At 35.5% G+C, this 12,229-nt stretch overlaps 1 protein-coding gene across 4 annotated transcripts in view; it reads left to right on the top strand.

Moving 5' to 3' along the window:
• SLC4A7 (solute carrier family 4 member 7) overlaps window positions 1-12,229 on the top strand; it is a 93,992-nt gene that overhangs the window by 55,500 nt on the left and 26,263 nt on the right. For 2 of the 4 annotated variants that reach the window (XM_082479986.1, XM_082479985.1), the window contains exons 7-10: window positions 1,768-2,136; window positions 7,490-7,605; window positions 9,030-9,187; window positions 10,971-11,058. In XM_082479986.1, coding sequence (XP_082336112.1) covers window positions 1,768-2,136; window positions 7,490-7,605; window positions 9,030-9,187; window positions 10,971-11,058 — 731 coding nt within the window. The remainder of the gene's footprint in view (window positions 1-1,767; window positions 2,137-7,489; window positions 7,606-9,029; window positions 9,188-10,970; window positions 11,059-12,229) is intronic. The other 2 variants (XM_082479988.1, XM_082479987.1) reach the window with 1 other exon arrangement.

Genomic DNA, 12,229 nt, shown 5'->3' with positions numbered 1-12,229 from the left:
AAATATTTCCCTGATGGTTTGAGTTATTTTTTCCTGGAATTCTAATACAGCTCATTTCTTTACCAGCATAATTTCTTCTATAACTTCTGACTTTCCTCTTTTGTTTAGCAAACGTGAAAACTTCACATATGAACTTGGTTTTGCCCGTCCTTGAACACTTGTATCCCCAGTTGTAATTCTGAGAATTTTGTATTCAAGGTCTCTTGCTTGTCAGTTACTTTTCATGTATCACTTCCACTTCGCAGTGCATTTTATTCTTAATACTATTCCTACAATAGAATGTAGGATATGCTGAAATAAGAAACCAATATGACACGATGGATTCTTTGCCAGTGTATACCGATTTACTTTTTCTTTATAATCCTATGGTTACCCTCTAATAAACTGGTAAACCAAACACACATATCTCTGTAATACTTTTTAGGCTCCTCATGTTCATGATTCATCACAGATATACTGACGGAAGTCTAATTATTGGTTGATTTTTGTCTATATTAATCACTACATCAGTTTGCTTTATTGATCCTCTTGTCTTTACTGCACTGCAGTTTTAATAGCTGATCTTTGAGGCTTGCTTTCTTAATTTAAATCAAGTTTGTATCTATAGGATCCACTCTTCCATTTTTAGAGCGGGGGGAAAAAACATATGTGACCTTTACCTAGGCATACTTTTCTGCACCTCCTTCTTGTATAATTATTCTAGGGTTGTTCAACGTATTGGTCTCTGTAGTGCCTAGTATAAATGTGAGACTAAACGTGTCTAGTTTGCTGTTTCCTTGGTTGGTGGCATGGTACATAAAAATAGCACGTTTTTGATTTCAGGGATTGTAGGAGAAGTAAGCAGTACTCTTCTCAAGGAGTCTGCCACCCCAGGAAAACTGTTAGTGGTAAACGGGAGGAATGGTACTGCTAAACCTTAATGGAAGTGTGTACTGATACAAAGATAGACTCTCTCTCTTACTGCTTAAGGAAGAACTGAAATCCATTACAAACTTAAATCTGAGAGCACCATGACAAGGAACACTTCTATATGAAATTAATTGGACATTGAAACTAGATAGGGCAAGAAAAGTAACATTGGATTTTGGTTTTAGGCAAATGGGGATGCTTGGTAAGTCACAGTAAGCAAAAAGGGAGATGGGACTATCTCATTCTCGTGCCCTCTTCAAAACTATACATTGAGACTACAGCTGACTAGGAAACTTCTTATTTAAACAAGACTTCTATTGGAAGACAGCTAGATATGTTTGATCATGTTCTTCTTGAAATATTTTAATTTTAGAAATTAACAGTTCTTTGTATGTAAAGGATACAGTTAACTGTGAAGTCTTGTAATGTTTTGGCTGCTAATGATTTTTTTAATGCATTTTTTTTTTTTTTTGGATGGCCTTAAAGGTAGCTGCTGTGCAATTTGGAGTGAGAAACTCTTCTCGGAAAATTTAAGAGTCAGTTTCAAGAGATACAATTTTTTTTTTTTTTTGTTACATTAACAAATCTTACTGACTTTAAGATAATATCTTCTCCCACATATCTTTGGCGTTCCAATTAGTGCTCATCAGTAATTTCTAACTTTTCTAATGTCTGAAATCAGATTTGCTCTTATCTGTTGTCTTACTTGCATGAGTATGACACTTTTGGCCTGTAAAGCTTGCAATTTACTATGTAAATTGTTAATGCATATTGGTGTCTTGTGTTTTTTTTTTTTTTTTTTTTTTTTTAGTGTATCCCTGTTGTAAGCCTCATGGTGTTTCATTTGTTTTATCTCAGGGGAAGGCCTTTCAGCCTCCCGCCACTCTTTGCGAACCGGTCTCTCTGCCTCAAATATTTCCCTGAGAGGAGAAAGCCGTTTGTCAGTTCTTCTCAATTACCTTCTTCCTTCTTCAAGAGCTGGAACCCCGGCAACCTCAAGGTGTACCACCCCTGTAACTACCCCTCAAAACACACCACCCTCCAGTCCTACCTGCAGCCACCCGCCAACCACAGGTGCCCAGCCAAGTCCACTTCAGGGCAAGGAATTGCTGGTGTCACCTGCCAGTGATGATATTCCTTCAGTAATAATCCACCCACCTGAGGAGGACTTAGAAGTGCAGGAAAGCCAGGAAAAGAAGACAGAGGAAAATATTGACAAAACACCAGGCAACTATCAAAACTTAAGCTGTCCATGTGTGATGCTCTCTGCATCTGGATCACTTGCATTGCGATGTTTTTGGCACATAACTTGGGCACAAAGGAATATGATAACTGTTACCTCTGCCTGCATGTTTTATTTCTTCTCAGTTGTGACTGTTTTCTTGTTTGGCATTTTTAACTTTGTAGCTTTTAACTAAAGCCAGCAAAAAAAAAAATCTTTAACCTTCATTTGTGTAATTAAAAGGAATATGGTTTAAAAATATATAAGCAAAATGTCAAAAATGGTGGCCTTTTCCTTTCACTCACCTACAGTCCATGTCAGATTTTGCTTTGTTGTTTTTGTCAGTGGTTGAGTTAGTATTTTAAACCAGTGTTTGATATTCAGAGATAGCTACAGCCAAAGACACAGTGAAATATTAGAGAAGAATATGAAAAGAATTAGGAAGGATGCAATTATCAGTGATGTTTGTAGTTTAGTTGCATCATGAAGTCTTTAAGCAGTTTTATTTTTGCTTTTGTGCTTTTAAAACCCAGGGCCATTAAAACCAGTAGTAGTTTATGATGGAACTGGTAGGTTCAGTTCACCTTCAATTTCCAGGTGGCTAACCATTAATGCACTGCTTCACCATCAGTCACTTGATACGCTTTTGTTGTGTTTGATAATGCAAAATAGGATAAGGTGGTTAAGAGTTTATTTTGTAGGTCAGAGCTCAGCAATTTGATAATTTGTTGTCATGCAAAACTGTTGTTCGTTACATGTAAAAAGGTGTGTAGATGTATAGATGAGAGAAAGGATGGAAAGTTCTGAAGGTTTCTGTAATAATTTTTAGTAAATGTTTCATAACTTGTGTGTTCTGTTATACTTGCTTTACTTTTGCAAAATGATCATCTATTTAGATAGTTTAGGATTCTCCTAGATAGATCTTGGTTTTTAAGGGGATCACCTTTCTTTTTAGCCTTCAAGCTCCTCCTGCTTTTTTTTTTTCCTTCCCAGAAATTTCTCTTGCCAAAATCTAGCTTGTAGGTTTGTCTGCTTTATGCTTATGTGTATTTGTGGGGGTAAGCTGATTTCACTCCGTTCTTTCATCTTTGAGGTGTTTCTTGGTTTCCTTCCTCATTTGTTTAATAAGTAAGAGCACAGTGCTACGTAGAGCAGTGAAAATAAGCTGACAGAGAAAAGGCTGTAGTTATCTGCCTTTTCACATTTTGCAGTCAAGTCACTGAAAAGAGCAAACTATGTTGTTGTCTGACATCTTGAGTTGAGTAGGGCCACCATCCTTACTTGAATCACAAAAGGTAAACAAAGACCTCTTTCTCTGACTTCCTTATGGGAAATTAAGAGAATTGACATGAAGATCATTCTTTCTTATAGGTGATCTTTCAAAGGTAATTAAAAAAACAGAAGTAAAATAACAGCTATAATTGGTTTTCCAGTTCTCTATTTTTCTGCTTGTCTGACAGGAATGACAACATGCCAGACCCAAGGTCTTTAGAACCCAAGGGAAGGCAAACAAATGAAAATCAAGTACTTGATGCTATTATTATCACTAGTAAAGCTTTCCACCAGAATCTCCAAGTCCTGTTCAAATTGCTTTTGTGCCTCAAGGGGATGTTTCTAATAACGGAAAAATCCGAAAGGGATGATTTCCCAGTTAATCCATAAATAAATGTCATTCCAGAGAAAGATGAACACCAGTAATGATGGAAGACATTTTTGTTTTCTGGGGTTTCCCCCCCTTTTTAATTCAAGAAATCATCTGACCACAGAATGACACGGTTTCCTTAGAGATACCTTTGAAGACACTCTCAGACTATGACTTCAGGGCCATAACTGGACTAATCTCTGTCTTAGGAGACAGACTCAGAAGGGAACCCTGAAGACCAGGTCATCTTCCTTGTATTAATTCCAAAAAAAAGAAAAAAAAAAAGTCATCTTGATCCGTTCCACTATAGATTGTGGTCCATATTACTGCTCTGGTAATTCAGAGTATTGCAACGTCATCTGCATGATTGAGTTGGGTTTGCCTCCTGTGAGCATTAGGATGTGTTCGTCTTCTAATAGGTGGCTTTCTTCTGTTTAGCGTTCATCTATCCTTGGTCTTGTGCTATTCAGACTTTATGTTTTAGTCTTTAGCTGTAAGGTTACTGAACTTAACATGAATTACTGTCAAAGGAAGGAGAGACACTTTCAGTCTACCACTTTTTATTAATCTGTTCATAGTAAGTCAACTGGGCAAAGGGTTCTCTTTAACAATTTTTTTTCTTGTCATCAGTTGAAGAATAGCTTTTGTTTTCCTATCTTTGAAGCTGTTGAATAATCAATTCTATAGGTAGAGCTAGGAAGAGAGCTGTGTCACAGCTAAGGATGGACACACTTAATTCACCAGCATCATTAAGCTTTCTTAATGTCTGCAAACAACAGCAAAGCAGCCTGTTTTAAGAGGTCTTTTGACTAACTGATAAGTGTACTTTAAAACAGAGTTAAATAATATTTAGAACAGCTTTGCTCTAACAATAATTACTTACTGAAAATAGTAATTCAGAAAGGTTTACATATTTGTCTTCTAGGAGTAATTTTTTTTTTCTTTCACATTAAGGCTGCACTGGAATTTATTTAAAAAACTTGATTCTTATTTCCTCAACTACAAATATGGTCTGACTTTGTATTTAAAAATTTTGTATTTCATAAATGTTATCTATATAAAATTAATTATATTAGAATAGTCATGCTTAGGTGTTGAACTCATCTTGTTTCCCCAACTTATTTTTCTTTTACTGAAGCAGAGATGTGGGGCAAATGTCTGTATTCTTGCTTTCTTTTTCCAGTAGATAATGTCCATTAGATTTTTGTGATCACAGTATTAAACTAAATGTAGTTGGCTAGAAAATGCACGTGATCTTTAGTGAAGGTGTAGCTATAAGTACTTTAACTTGAGTGATCTTTCGAGGTATTAATCCAAACTTACTCAAGACTCAATCCACTGTTGTATTTTGAAGGAGGCGAGTGTTATATCTGCCTAACAACATCAAGAAGAGTACTGTTTATTTTTAATGATCCCCTCGCTAGCTTGGTAAGACTAGATGAATTTCTGTCTCGCAGTCTGGAAAAACTACTAGGTAAACTTCCTTCTAGCAGTGACTTCTGAATTTGTATCTACTGAATTGGAGAAGAGAAGGAAATAAGTTTTTATTAGTGTGAGATATGAGTAAAAGTGGTTTGCTGTTGGAGATGATAATTTTTTATTCCGAGATTCCCTGCAAATGTCTGATTGATATGCACAATAAAATGCAGTATCATATGGAAATGCTTGCTCAGGTCTGAAAACCTGTAAGCAGTATTGTCTTGTGAATGCAGCAGTCTGTCCAGCTGCAAGACCAACAGAGAGGAAAACTGTTTACGCATGGTTTAGGATCAGATAAATGTTCCTGTATCAGTGCCAAAACTTGTGGACCTTAACTGTGACTGGTTTGAGAAATTTTGAAGGCAAACCATTTAGAAGAACCAGTATCACTTCAGTACTGAAACAATGAATTAGTGTTTGCTAATATGTAGAATCCTTTTTCTCTGTCCTCCTCCTTGTTTCTCTCTACTTTTTGATCTAGTCTCTGCTTGCTCTTGCACACAGTGAAAAGTGCAAAATGATGCATTATTGCTCATCTTTTTATCAGTCATACACATCTTCAGCTACCTTTACTTTTATGTAGGGAGAAGAAAAAGTGAAAAAAGTTTATATGTATAAACTTTTATATTATGGTCATCTTCTGCAACAACTGTTTAATGTTTTATTTCTAGTCCCACAAACACATCTTAACATCAACTGTTATGCAGTTAAGTACTTTGAACAGCTGATTTCACAGGTGGTTGATTGCTGTTAGTTATTCTTGTGAATAATGTATACATGCTGGAGCAGAAGGGTAGAATGTGATGTTTTAAATTTTTTTTTTTTTTTTTTTGGTCTAGCTAACTGAACATAGTATCTATAGTGTTACCTAATTACTTGTGCCTGTTAAGATTCACACAGGAAATTACATCTTATTAACTTCATTTGGTTTTTGCTTCAGGAAAAACTACCCACACCACTTATCCTTATAAACTGTAAGAATGAAAATTAATGGTAAAGTCTTGGACCTGCGTGTTTCCCATTGATATGATGGCTCTTTGAAAGAGTTTTTGGGAAATAAATTTGGGGATCAAATAAAGTGAATTTGTTTGTCATTTGAAATGCTAAAAAATGTCAAATTACTACATTATAATCATGGAGGGATGCAAGTAGTTACGTAGCAGTAGTTATGATAGAACAATAGCCAAAAGGTAGCCAGCTTTATCATGACTAGAGTGACGCTTGACCTAAGTACAAACTTTCTGCATGTAATACAAAGTTTAGACATAGTCTTTGTCTAGATGTGGTTCTAAAAGCATGTTAAAGCATATTTTATCACCACATCTGAAAGGTCTAGTGTAGACAAGCAAGGCCAAATGCACTTTTAGTGCATGTTAAACTGAATAAGTAAAAGCTCTGTAATCCTAAAGAAGGGATTGGGCTTGGTTTTGCATGCCTCGACCAGCTTTGAAATGATAGTTGGGTAGGGATAACCATGGCGCAACATGGAATTCAGTGTGTATGAACACCTGGGTTACTTGCCTTTTGCACCCTTTACTGAACTTGCAATTCAGTGTTGCTAGTAGCATAGCGAGCTACATACAGCGGTTTTGTGTTGGTACAGATGTTAGAGGGAAGCTGTATCTTTAACTTGAATAACTTCCTCTTTAGGTAATGTGTTAGGGCATTTCATACAGTAACATCTGGTCAGATCAATAGTTGGAGCTTCGGTCTGTTGATTGAAATCAGGCTTTGCAAGCTGTCTATCCTTCATGTAGTACGCTATTTGCTTGTATGGGTTAGTTAACTACCAAGGTATCATTCCTCGTAGTTGTAGCCTGAGGCTTGACGAGGCTTTTTACAATTGAAATAACTGCTGCACAGCAGACTAGATAGCAGAGGTGTTTGCTTTTGTTGTTTGAGGACTTCTAAATATGGTGAAAATGCTATCTACTAAAGCGGTTATGATTAAAATGTCAGCAGTTGTTCTATTTTCTGCAATTAAAGTAGCTCTTCTTTTCTGGTGACTGTTCTGCAAATGGCCATCATTTAGGCAATATTTAATTTTTTAAATTATGTCATTATTTTGACAACACAATGACTTCTTAATGTTGCATTTATGATACTAATGTAGGGCACTCTTACTGAATAACTTGCACATTTGCTTTAAGCAAGCTGCCACGTTGAGTTTTGGTAGTGTCACATACTCGGTTCACTTCATACACAAGTTTGAACTTGCTTCCTTTGTTTTAATTTAGGGCTATTAGCATCTCCACAGTCAGCACCTGGAAATCTAGACACAGGGAAAAGTGGAGATGTTAAAGGTACTGGGACAGGAGGAAGCAGAGAAAACAGCACAGTTGATTTCAGCAAGGTAAGTACCATTAAATACCTTAATGTTTGGCACAAAATAACTATGTAACAAAAAATGTGGTGGTTGTAACTTCCCTCTTAGTTAAAACTAAGACACGTATATGTACACATGTACGTTTACACAAGACATATGTACTAAGACATAACTTTTATGTGCAAGTGTCAGAATATGGTGTAGGCTAACTTTTCACAGTGGGACTGAACTTTCCATTTCGTTTTAGGATCTTTTCAGTATTTGGTAACTTCAAGAGTGCAGCCATTGTACTTCTCATTTAGAGGGAGATATTTTCAGATCTGCTATAAGGAAAACAATTTTGTAGATGGTGTTGTAACGTTTGTTTTTTTTTTTCTAGGATGGACTTTTTTTCTAAAGAGGATTTTTAAAAGGGATTTGCTTAAAATGTTTTATGGGTTTGCTGTGCAAAAGTTACTGTACATCTTAATCATTAGGAGCACGTAATACCACTTTCTGAAGGAAATACTGTTTAATACTGTAAATCCCTTGTATTTCTTTCATAATTTAAGTTTGCTGGGAAGCTCTATTTTGGCTTTTACTATAAAACTCTGTCTGTAGTGTTATCTGTACTGTGGAAGACTGAGAAAATTGGTTTCCCAAGTTAAATAATTATGGTTAAGGAAAGCTAACTTACACTGTAGTTTTCATCTAATCATGGCAGGTGCCATATATTCCTGCTGCTCTGTCACGATTTTTATGTTTTTGCTTGGCCTGTCCTTCTGTACACCTGCCTTGTCTCCTGTTGGGCAGGAGTCAGCCTCCTGGCACTGTAGTTGTGGCACACTTGGTGTGGGACTCAAGAGGCCATCTGTAAGTTCTCTAGATAGCAATGTAACTGGTGCTTGTGTGTGTGTATGTATGTGAACACAGAGTTCATGTGCTGTACCATTTTCTAATGCTCTTCTGTAATTATGTACAGAAATGAATGATAAGATTTTCAGCCACCATATTCTTTATGGATGAAAACATAAACATACAAATTATTTTTCAAAATTATGTCATATTTATAATATGCAGCTATTAAATAACTAATTGCATTCTAGAAACCATGTGTAATTACATGAACTCTCCTTAGTTAATTGTGCATAGATTTTTGTGACGTTATGTCCTATCATGGAATGTTTGTTGTGATAAGTAATATTAGAAAGGTGGTTATGCAGTTTGGAGTCTTCTAGAGTATAGTAGGTGGTAGTAATTCTAACTTTTAGAAAACAGTTTATTACTAGTTGGCTGGCTGATATTTTCAACATATGTTTGTCTTTTCTGTACTTTGGGATATTTAATTTGCTTTTTTATTTTTCTTTGTAGCTTAAATATTTAGTAAATACTGATAAAATTAAAATTATGTTGTAGAATTTCTGCTAACAAATGTAAGGGAATAAACACTTGTTTCATCTTTGTATGAATAGGTTGATATGAACTTCATGAGGAAAATTCCTACGGGAGCAGAAGCATCAAATGTGTTAGTGGGAGAAGTAGATTTTTTAGAAAGACCTATTATTGCTTTTGTGAGGCTCTCCCCTGCTGTGCTTCTCTCAGGTCTCACAGAGGTTCCAGTTCCTACACGGTAAATAAATGCCTGGAAAGTCTGGCTTTACTTATAAGATAATAATATTTAAGATCTCAAATAGTTGTAAATTTTTATACATACTCTATTAAGCTCAAGAAATGTAGACTTTTGTTTAACATGATGCCAGTCACTTGCTGAAATATTTGAAGGAATGAGATCTGCCATAAAATTTTCTGAATGCTTTAGATATATGTAATGATGCTGTCTTAAGCAAGTGTAGAAGTTGAAGCTTAAAGCTCACCTGGAGCAAAAGCTATGAGTCTGCCAAGCTTGTGTTGCCATTTTTAAGAGGGTCATGAAGATTGTTAGAGTTCCCTTCAGCACAACATAGCGTGACAGTGGGGAAGAGTCTGTTAAGTCTGAAAGTCCCTCTCATCTGAAGCTATGCTCTTTATATACAAATGTGTTGTAAATGAGTAACCTAGATGGTGGAAAAAATTATTTATTTTAATTGTATGCCCAAATCTACATGATTGACACTGGGCTAACCAATCTGCAGCTAATACATGGAATCTGTTTTCAGTCTGTAATATGCAACCCAGCCTGGTGCACCCTACCCCACGCCCCCAAAGCCATGGGTCTCACTGTGGGTGTATTTACCACAGAGGATCAAAACGTCAAAATGCAGGTCCCATGATGCAGATAGCAAGTCATTTCATCAGTCGTCATGGAAGACACTTCATTTTCTGTGCACATTGATGTATTGGGCTGTTCTGTGGTGTTTGGCATAAATTTGTACATTTATGGTTTTTTGGTGTGTTTTTTTTATGTTTTGAAAGTGATCAAAGTGCCTGTTTATCTTTGTAATTTTCAGCTTATATATACTCTAATGAAAAGCAAAAATAATCTTGGCAGTGTTCTTATAAATAGATGTGAGAGTTTTCAGAAGGTAGTTTATGTTAATGCTCGTAATGTTTCTTGGGAAATTCCAAAATTTCTGCACGCAGATTATGGTATTAATGTAGCTAAAATTATCCTGTCCTAAATTTTTCAGAATGGTGTAGACTTGCAGATTTGGAATAGCATAATTGATTCTGAAGATGCAATCTCAGTTTCAGTTAGGGTAGTGAACTTGCAAAGGAAAGATAACATTGACCTTTGTATAGTGAGGTGAAAGAAGACATTACTTTTTTCATGTGTTGTGCTTGGGAACTTTATTTTCATGGAGTATAGGAAGATGGTTGTGAAAACAGTTACTGAGGCTCACTCTTTGGTTTGTATCCATTTGAATTTATAAGATACTAACCCTGTTCAAGTTCTTTAAAAAAAAAATGCGATAACTATTATTGTTATTGGAAATAGAGACTGTCAGTTAACTTATGCTGTGACCCATCTGCAGATTGGATTCCCTTCCCAAAATGTTACTTTTACCTTCTTAGGTGTTGAAAATGCAGGTTCCCTTCCTTTTCAGTGACACAGGACAAGGATATGCCTGTATAAGTATGTCCAGTGTGTTGCTTGAAGTATATCTGTGCAATGAGGAAATACTCATTGAGCTGTAGCCTGTGGATTTCTACTACATTTAAGTCATTATAAGAAGTTGAAAAATTGGGCTTAATTAAGAAAATTTCAGAGTAACTTCTGGTTCAGGATTCTAGTTCCTTCCAGTAATGACTTTTTGAGGCGTGTCTTTCCTTAGTTTTGCAGCAGCCTTTAAGACTTGAAATGATGAAGAAATTTTTACTTCACCAATAAATTTTCTTTAAACATTAGTTTGAAAGAGCCCTCTGAGTACATTCCAGTGAGTCAGCCGTATTCATCTTGATTGCTTTCTCCACAGCTTTTTGTTTTTGTTGCTGGGACCAGCAGGAAAAGCTCCACAGTACCATGAAATTGGAAGATCAATAGCAACACTCATGACAGATGATGTGAGTGAAGTATTTTAAAGAAGTCTAGAATAATGTATTTACTGACTGATTTCAATAAATGTATTCCAGAGTGACGGGTTAAAGAGAAAAAAAACCAAAAAATATCGTTAAATGAAGAACTGTAAACTTACTTATTTCATGTGTTAGTGAACTAGATAACGGTAAATTTAATTTTCCCCTTGTCTGTCTTGAAGAAATCCTAAATCTGTTTGTGAAAAAAATATTTTAGCTTTGGTGTATAGATTTCATTTTTGTATTAAATTAGGAAATAGACCTATTAAATAGAACTGCATCTTAGTCACTGTATATCAAAAAGGACACTGCAAACTGCATAAGTGTTCAGGACCAGAAAGCTTAAAAATGCGTGTGTTTGAGTCATCACAGATATTTTTTTTTTTTTATCAAAGCAAGGTCAAGTAATTAAAATTAGAATTTTATTAGCCATTTGAAGTCATATGTTTAGAGCTGTGATGGTTTTAAAGAGCACGGGGGAATCCAGACTTCTTACAGCTATTGTCATCTTCCTGAGGAAAACGAGTGTGTTTTAATTCTGACTTCACATTTAGCGCCACCTACTGAATTGCTGGTAGTTATTATGGTTATCTAGCAGAATTTCTAATTTTTTTTTTACTCTAGAACAATTTAAGTTTGGAAATGTAAACCAGAAAGTGGTCATTTTACAGTTGGCAACCAATCTGAATTTGTTCATTGTGAGAAGTGAATAGTAAAAGCTTTAGTTGCAGCTTATCACTTTTTAGGTAAGCTGATTTTTAGGAATACTGTAGATCATTGAAATAGAAAAATTCAAAAGTTTTAATGGTCTAAAAACACCTAAATAGGCTCAAAGAAGACTTAATGGTCAGCTTTTTGGAGAAAAACTGTTCAGGTTTCAAATGTACAGAAGCAATTTAGGATCATCTTTTGCAAACAGTTTTTTGTAGCAAAATTAGCAGGTTTTTTTCTCTGTATAAAATGCAACTTGGGATTCAGGGATTGTTTTGTTTAAATACTACCTGTTTGTCAATTCAGAGTTTGTGTTGTAGTAGTCTTTAAAACAGCATAGGGTTGAGTGCTTTTTGAGTAGCAGGAGGATTGCTGCTGTGTGCTTTTCAAGAAATCTTTGAAAATTAAGCTAGAGGTATACAAATGAAGTTCTTATTCTTAATTACAA

The sequence above is a fragment of the Vanellus vanellus genome (genome assembly GCF_965231255.1).
Source record: "Vanellus vanellus genome assembly, chromosome: 2".
NCBI classification, from domain to species: Eukaryota; Metazoa; Chordata; class Aves; order Charadriiformes; family Charadriidae; genus Vanellus; species Vanellus vanellus.
Note: the sequence above shows the minus strand (reverse complement) of the source record. Positions and strands in the feature narration are given on the sequence as shown.